General features: G+C 45.0%; 1 protein-coding gene across 2 annotated transcripts in view; it reads right to left on the reverse strand.

The window, feature by feature from the left end:
- Positions 1–367: 367 nt before the first annotated feature.
- The window catches only part of SSR1 (signal sequence receptor, alpha), a 42,657-nt gene continuing 33,921 nt past the window's right edge, over positions 368–9,103 (reverse strand). For both annotated transcript variants that reach the window (XM_008567038.1, XM_008567037.1), the window contains one exon: positions 368–728. In XM_008567038.1, the coding sequence (XP_008565260.1) occupies positions 704–728 (25 nt within the window). In that variant the 3' untranslated portion in view covers positions 368–703. The remainder of the gene's footprint in view (positions 729–9,103) is intronic.

The raw sequence follows: 9,103 nt of genomic DNA on the forward strand, positions 1-9,103 counted from the left end.
ATGGGCACCAGGTTCGCCTCCACCCGAGGCCACCCCAAGTGCTGCAGCTGCCCAACCTTTTCCTGAGGCCCCTCCCCACCCACCTCCTCAGAACATTCATCCTTGAATGTCTCCCTGCACTGGGACTGGAAGCGGCTAAGGTATGTGTTGCAACCATCATGTCGCAGGGGTTCACTGGTTCGCTTCACACACAGCCCTGTCTCCTGACCTCAGTCGCCATCTATGTAATGGGGTAAGAGCAAGCCGGACCAAATGAACCTGCAGCTCGGGTCGCATGGTTCATCCAGTACTCACTGGTGGAGACCCATGACCCCCATCCTACTGGCTGGCAAAGTAGGCCTGGTTTCCTGAGAAATCTCCACCCAGAAACAATGCACAACAGCTGTTATTCATCATTCACAAAGCCCTGGTTACACAGCTGTTCTCAGCGGTGACTTCACAGAGCGATCTGGTTGAGGATCCAGTTGAGTGAGTTGGTGCTGTCCTAAGCTTCACAAATAGCAAACGGTGCAGAAAAGATGGCCAAGGACCACATGTCCAGGGTTTTCCTGAAGCCGCCGAGGCAGAGAGTGCAGCCCTTGCACCTGGAGACCAGGAGACCTGGTGACCTGGAGCGGCGGGAGAGGTCAATGCCATCTGCCGAGCTGCCTGCAGGAGAGGTCAATGCCATCTGCCGAGCTGCCTGCAGGAGAGGTCAATGCCATCAGTGCGTCTCCCTCCTCCTGCGTCTGAAAGAGCAAAGGGAGAGAGAGATCTCCTGAGTCGCCTCCCTACCAGGCATGAAGCGTGGGCTGGGCGGAGCAGCGGGGAGGAGGCTCTGCTTATTATGAAAGGCTCTCTGTGCTGCTCTGTTGAGTCCGAATATTTCACACAACAAAGACCCAGGGAATCTCCCCACTCCCACCCTCCCTCCTGAGACAAACACATGGAAAAATCCAGAATGAGGGTTCAAAGTTTCTAAAATTGGTCCATTCTGTGATTCCCAAATGGAAGGATAAAGATCATGCCTCTCCACCAGGATTTAGTCAGATTTTCATGCTTTCAGTGAGGATCCGGCATGAAAAGAAACCCAAGAAGTTAGCCGTGCTTCATGGACAAAGCAGAGAAAGGCCACAGACAAAAGACTCATCTGGAGAGATTTGGAGGCTCTGCTCTGGAACTGAATCAGTTCCCAAACATCTCACTCATTCTTTTCATTCACTCAGCAGCTATTTATTAAGCGTCTACTGTGTGCCAGGCCCTGGATAGGAGCAGGGGCTGCCCTGTGAGCACGTGTGGTCTCATGCTCATGCGACCTGCAGGAAAGCAGGGAGACGTACATACGACGAGGACGCATACAGATGAGGCACTGTCCCCAGCCACTGTGGGGACAACACCTAACCCTTCTGTGGGTGCCAGGGAGGCGGGGTCTAAGAAATACTCCTTAGAAAAGGCAATATGAAAACTGAGGTTGGAAGAAATAAGACCCCACCCTTCCCAGGCCATCAGTGTCCATTACCAGAAACGGGGCGACCCGCAGCATCCCACGGCCCTTGCAGTGCTGTGCCAGGGGCACAGCATCGCCTCAGGGCTATCCCTGCCAAAAAAGCAGAATCGGAACCTAATCCAAGGCAACATCACACAAACATTCTGGGGACATTCTGCAAAACAATTAGCTTGTATTCTTTTAAAATGCCAGTGTTGTGAAAGAGGCAATGTCCCAGATTAATGAAGACTAAGGAGACATGACAACTAAATGTTATGCATGATCCCAAACCAGGAGAAAACTAGCTGTAAAGAGCATTACTGAGACAATCAGTGAAATTTGACCATAGCCTGTAGATCAGAAAACATTGTGTAAATGTTACATTTCCTGATTTTGATAACTGTAACTTGGTTATGTAAGAGGATGTGTTTGTTCCTAGGAGATAAACACCAGTGTATTTAGGAGTAAAGAGGAATGATATGTCTGCAACTCACTCTCAAATGGCCCAGAAAAACATACACATATGCTGCGTGTGTGCACGCACACGTGCCTATAAATGTGGTGGAATGCTAACAATGATCCGGGTGCAGGTCAACGGTATAGGGGATTTCTTTGTACTATCTTACAACTTTTGTGTAACTGTGAAATTATGTCAAAATTAAAGTTTGTCCCCAAACCGGGTACACAGCCAGGGGCAGGGTGTCTGGATCCTCCATCCAGGGAGAGAGGGCAGCCAGTGCAGGGAGGCGGGAGGTGACAACGGCATGCTGTGTGCAGGGAACTAGCAGCTTGGTTGGAGTACGTGTTCAAAGTAGGGGTCAGGAAGAAACTGAGTTCAAAGGGCAGGCAGAGGCAAACGTAGAGGTTTGGGTCTTCGTCCTGCTGGCTGGGGGGAGCCGCTGGAGGGTTCTCAGCAGGGGAGAGCGGCAAGATCAGAACGCCATTTCACAATCACCATGGCAGAGGTGGGTGCCGTTTCACAATCACCACGGCGGAGGTGGACAGGAAGGGGACCAGACTGGCAGCTGGGAGAGCAGGTCAAAGCTCTTGCAGCACTTCAGGCAACAGGCACCACAGCCTCGCGGGCTGCTGGCATCTGGCAAGCACTTGTTTAACGAGCAGAACTAAGGGCTCCCCTGCAAACTGATGAGCTCCAGCAGCGGGGATGGGGTGGCGGCAGGTAGCATGGCCTCAGAAGGGCTGGGCTTAGGATTAAGAGGTGGGAAGCTGGCTGAGGGACCTGCAGAAAGGGAGTTTCTCATGGAAGTGATGGCACCAACCAAGAAAGAAAGTACTGGAGAGAGTGGTGATGGGAAGCAAAGTGACCATTTCCCATGCTGAGTTGGAAGTGCCTTTGGGACCGGAAGAGGTCCAGGCACTGAGCAGAGCACACGGGAGGCCTCCTGGAATCAGCCTGCCTGCGTCCCCACCCTGGCTCGCTGTCTTACTGGCTGGGTGACCTGGGGCAAACAGCCTTATCATTCTGTGCCTCAATTTCCTCATCTATAAAATGGTGACATTAGAACCTATCTCAAATGAAGAATTAAATAAGTGAATGTGAGTAAAATGCTTAGAGTGAATGTGAGTAAAATGGTCAGAGCTAAGTGCTCATTAAGGGTCAAGCCCTCCCCTCCCCCCACCAACTTCAGCTGGCATCCCAGGCATCGAACAAGAGGGTGAGAAATAACAGGAAGAGGGCAAGGGATTAGCCAGGGAAAGGAGACTCGTTCAGGCACGGGCGCCCAACACCGTGCGTGTGCTCATGATGTCTTGCACATGGCTAGCTGGGGACAGGGTGGCTCTGTCAGGCAGTGCCGGCTTGGGGGGCGGAGGGACCGGGCCCTCCTGGGTAACGTCTGCCATGCGGTTGTGGGAGAACCCGTGGCACTTGTTAAAATGTGAATTCCTGGGCCCCAGCCCAGAGCTACAGAGTCAGACTCTGGGGATGGCACCCTGAACTTCACACTGTACCAAGCCTTACCTTTTGCCTCCCAGTTTTATGGGGAATTCAGTTTGCAAATGCTGCCTGAGAGCAAGAACCAATTGTTGTAGCAATGCATTTCAGGGGGAGAACTAATGGCAATTACTTTCATGTTTTATCTCAAGTCATCATTTGAACCCTTTTATAGAATCAAAATATGTAAGGTCCCATCACCTTAATAAAGGCGGTATTTCCTTGAAAACAAAAGTACTCCATGGAAATATTTTAGAAAAAAAGATCCACGTAGGTTGAAGTGGTTATTATTTCCTTTTACCTTAGCCTGGACAAAAGATGGTTTTTGACAAAGGAAGAAGTAATAGCTCTCTTCAAATATATAAAGGGCTCTCATAATGGAGAGAAGACTGATATTTTTCCTAAGAAGATCTACCGAGCACAACTAGGACATCAACAAGGAAGTTGATTTGGGTCCAAGAAGGAACTAATAGTCGAGCTGCCCGAAGGATAGGCCACCTGGCCAGGTGGAGGTGTCCATACAGGGGGTTATAGGAGAGTCCTACACTGGGCAAAAAGCTGGATTGGATGACTCTTAAGATTCTTTCCAACTCTAACATTACATAAGTCTCCATTAAGTAGGGAAAAAATGAGAGGACCACGCCTTTTAAATAGCATTTCACAGGGAGGGAAAAAAAAGTTGCTGATGATGGTTTTTAGTTAGCTGACAAACGAACATTGCTTATGTAATAAGGAAATAAACACTCCTAGTAGTGAAAATTAGAAGGCTACTTCTGAGCCAGGCAGTGGGATCAGCTTTTTTCCCATGCATATCTTTAAAAAGTCAGCAAAACACTTGACATATAGCTAGGACTTTATATTCACTGGATTAATAACTAGTTACTATTATCCCCATTGCACAGATGAAGAAACAGGCTGAGACAGGTTAAGTGACTTGCTAAGGTTATCCAGCCATTAAGGTGAGTCTTGATTCAAACAAGCACTAACTCCAACATACCAATATCCAATGAGTGAAAATATTTGTTCCTCCAAAGTCAGCACATGTATATATGTATGTATGGACATGATGGAGGCAAAGTACAGGGGTGGTCGGCTTTGTCTGTCCTCTGAGATTTTGTTTTGGGAGACAAGATGAATCTAAAGAGCACACTTTGAGAGTGATCAGCCAGCTCTCCTGGTGACCCACAGGGGTGTCTCTTACAGCAATCATCTTTCTATTAACATAAGCCATTCAAATAACTTGAAAACCCAGGATCATCTCATTGATGTCTTAGCAGAAACAGTATTTTTCACTTTAATTTTGGGTGGGAGTGGAGCACAGCCATGCACGGACTGGTTGGGTTGGTTGTAGTAGGGAGTTTGCCTTAGGAGAGAACAATTCGTAAGTCTTTTTTCCCCAAGCTTCCCCAGCTTTCTGGCAATACCAAGTGGCAGTCCTGGGAATGGGCTGTTCAGTCACTGCTGTACCACCTGTGAGCAGCAGAGGGCAGCAAAACACACCTATCGGTCATGCATCAGTGGGGTCTGGGGATACCAGGTATGCTTTAAAATGTCTTCGTATCATCTGAAGAATTCTTGCAGAGAACGAATACTATCGATTTAAAATTACGAAACCAAAAACACAAACACAAGTAACTAATTATTCCCTTGTAAGAAACCCAGTGATATACTTTTAAAAATTCTTAATGCTACAGCTAGTCTCCTGACTTGAAACATGACTTGAAGGGGGATTGAACTTCTACGAATAGTTTTTTCCTTTATCTCTTTCCTCAGTGTTCTTGTTATGGCAGTGGGCAGCTTTTGTGCACCTGTGATGGGTTATTTAGTTGTTTCCACGTGGTAAGCTCATCATGGTTTATGAACTTTTCATTTTGAAGCTACAGCTGTGATCTACTTACTGTTTAATTCCCTTCTATAGAAACTCAACAGATTTTCACATGAACCATTTATAGCAATTCCTATGCACTTCTGCACTTGATCTTAGCCAAAAGGCTGAGAAGTGATCCTAGGCACTGGTCACCAGTTTTCTTAGTTTTTGTTTTGGTAAATGCCTCCTGGTCAAGCTGCAACATACAACCAAGATACCACTTCAACCTCTCATTCTTGTACAGAATCCTCAAGGTACAATGGTCTGTCGAAGAGCATCAAAGTCCCCAGCCTGGGATTTGTACAGATGAGAATCCAAAGCATGGATGGCAATTCAGCCTCCTATTTTCCCCTACGCTTTCAGTGAATAGTGACCAGGAGGTGACCTGGAGAAACAACCTCCATATTACGAGGGAGGTAGCATAATCATGTGAAGGCTCTGGACACAGAAACTTGTGTTTGATTCTCAGCTCTGCCACTTGAATGATGCTTAGAATGTTATTTAACTTCTGTACTCAATTTCCTTATTTGCAAAATGGAGATATACCTTCTTCAGTCTATGGCTGTGATAATTCATATTTATTAAACACCTACCATAGTTTTAAGACTTGGTGATCTGGTGACTGTCACAAAGTTCTTGTTGTAAAGCTCACATTTCACGCGGAGGACAGGTAATGGGAACACAGGTAACTTCCGAGTGGTAAGGGATGAGGACAACAAAACTGGGTGTGTGACATTGTATGCTCAGATGCCTTCCTTGCATGAGATCAGTTGGTCAGGGAAAGCTGACCAATAGCAGGGGAAGATGGGGCTGAGACCGGGGCAGAGGGGATTACTACCAGGGAGGCTGCAGGGAAGTACAGGAGGGGAAAGTGTACAGAAGGGCCAGATCCTGGAGCACCCTGTAGGCGAGGGTGGACCACCCACGTTCCCCTAATTGCCACTGGAAGCCAGATGAGGGTTTTGGCGAGGGCTCTGGAGGGCGAAGCCTGGGAGGCAAGGGCAGGGCAGGAGAGGCAGCACTGAGCACAGTGCCTCCTGCCAGCTCAGCAGCAGGAGGAGGAGCTAGGACTTTTACAAATAATATATAGGAAGCCTGGGTTCCTGTGAAGAAAAAAATTCCCAAGGGTTTTATTTTTTTTTTTGGCGGCTGGCCAGTACAGGGATCAAACCCCGGACCTTGGTGTATCAGTACCCTGGTCTAATCAAATGAGCTAACATGCCAGCCCTCATGGGTTTTCTATTAATAGTCTTGATTCTCTTCGAATATGTTAAGTGGCAATACAAGTACGTCCACGTTTTAAAAATTGGGCTCATTTTCTTTTTGGGCTACAGAAGAGCTGTCTACAACCATCGTGATGATTATACTCACCATAGGAGGCTCAGATAAATTTAACATTTGCATTTATTGCTTCCATTATAAAATATAAACACATTACAAACATTTTGAAAAGGAAAAAAAATCCACCATCCTAACACAAAAACTGCTTTCGCATTTTGATATATTTCTTTTTAGACTTCAGATTAATCTGAAATTTAATACTGTGAGTTTCAACATTGTAGAGAAGACATAAAAATGCTGGTTCTTACTGTCAATATTTTTTTATTCTTCAAAGCATTTTTTTCCTTTCAGCAGAGAAGACTAAAAACAATACAGTTACAAAGACTGATTCCCCAAAGTTTGCACAGCCTCTAATCAAAAGTTACTTTTTCTACAAAGAATACCCTAATTCAGTTCTACCACTTAGAATAAAATCTTGGAGAAAAGAAAATCCTAGGTACTACGAACTCACTAGTATTGACGAGAAAATTAAATCAAAGACTCAACTCTGCTTGCCTGAAAATATTTAGGCAGTCAGAGTTTGCAGTCTATACAATTACTGGGAACCCAAACTCTCAATATGTGAGCGGAAGTGGAATGTGGGGAAGACCGTACTCTTAACACATGTGTGGGAAGGACAGTGTCTATAACCATTATATGAAAAGCCAACCAGGTGAAACAGCACATGTAAAACTCACCTTAAACCACCTAACACCACTGTTATCTGAAATGTCTAAATTTTATATGCACAGAATGTATAAATTCTTTTTATGACTTCCAGGAGGAAATTAAAATGAAAATAGTAATTTCTTCATTTTTTTGTTTATGCTTACTATTTTAGATTTCCCTTGTGCTTCTCATCTTTAAGACCAAGTAGTAATAATGTGCATTGGCACTTAAGTAAACATTTCATATTGCACACAAATATTTTCAAGATCAGCTTTAATTAAGGGATAAGTAAATAAAAAGATGCATTTGACAGGCCAGCAGACCAGTTTTAGCAGTAGGTCAGACCACTGGAAATAACCAAGAAAGAAAAGGGGTCATCTTGGGTTTACCAAAGTTAAAAAAATTTGTGATTTCCAGATACTCAAAGAGCAGAACGTTTCTCAAAGCTGCACAAGAATTTCAGAGATTACTGCTTCCCCCCATTTTCATTACATATAGTAAGTCCCATAAGATAGCCAAATAACATTTTCAGACATAATCACCAGATAAAAACCTCACACTGCAGCTTTATCATAAACAAACCTGATTAAAATACACTGCCAAAAAATCACATTCCGAGTTTGCAGCTCTAGAACTAAAACAGCAAATCCAATACCTCCCACAGTGAATTAGGAAATATAAAAAGAAATATTTTGAACCAGAGGTATTTCACCCAAACTAAATAAATTTCAGATTTCTTCAAAGTTCTATAAATTGCTAGATTTTAAGTGGAGAGAACTGAAATCTAATTTTATTTGCAGTAGTACTAAAATTAGTAATCATTTATTAAATAATGATGTGCAAAATACCATAGTCATAGCTCTATAAGAGTGAAGGTTGGATAAATGGGAAAGTCACATTGCTGAAGACTGACAAAAAGTTAGGTCGGGGAGGTGTACGGACAGAAGGAAGAACCTGTAATTTGTTGGTTTGAAGTTACAATAAAAAGTTTAAGTGAAAGTGAATCACAAGCAGTTGGATGGCATGAATACTGTAGGTCTGAAAAACAGGATCGAAGTAATCGACACGGTTAACAGATGAAGCCATGAGAACTGTGGAGCTCTCCAAAGACTAGTCCAGAGAGAGGGACAACAAGCCTGAGCACGTGGGGTTGGTTAACAGAACCAGCACAAGAAAAGGGGCTAAGCAGGACCACAAAAGTGAGGGCGAATTTGGGGACCAGTGGTCAGTGGGTTACAGGCACAAGATGAGGCCGGGAAAATGAGACTGTAGAAGGCTCTGGCAAGGAGGCAGACATGAGATCCTGAGAGAGCAGGCTTTGTGGGGCGGAAGCTAAATTTGAAGGAAATTTAAAAGACTGAAAGCCTGGTGAAGAAAAGGAAGCCAATAGCATAGGAGACATTTTGACAAAGAGGGAAAACCACCACAAAACAAGAATGCAGCTAGAGAGGCAGGAGACTCATGCAAAGGACTTTAAGACAGGAGGGTCTTCACATAGGTGGGCACAAAAGGAAAGCTGGAGATAGGACAGCAGAAAAGGAGGTTTACATCAGGAGATAAAAGTCTCATGAATCAGGAAGGGACAGGAGTTGGTGACAAGAAGAGGTTCAACCATAAGGACTCAACAGTTCTGAGTTGCTTGTGCAGAATGCAGTCAGCATGGCCATCCTCACTGTAGATATATGATCACGAATGCACACGGACAGGGCTATTCCTTGAAACCACATCTATGAGGCCACGAGCCCGTATGTGAAAAGCCAGTCCGGTGACCAAAGGGTCACAGAATCTTACTGGAGGTTCCTGAAATGAGAGCTCTTCTAGGCAGGGG

Source organism: Galeopterus variegatus, unplaced genomic scaffold, assembly GCF_000696425.1.
Source record: "Galeopterus variegatus unplaced genomic scaffold, G_variegatus-3.0.2 Scaffold287, whole genome shotgun sequence".
In the NCBI taxonomy this organism is placed as follows: Eukaryota; Metazoa; Chordata; class Mammalia; order Dermoptera; family Cynocephalidae; genus Galeopterus; species Galeopterus variegatus.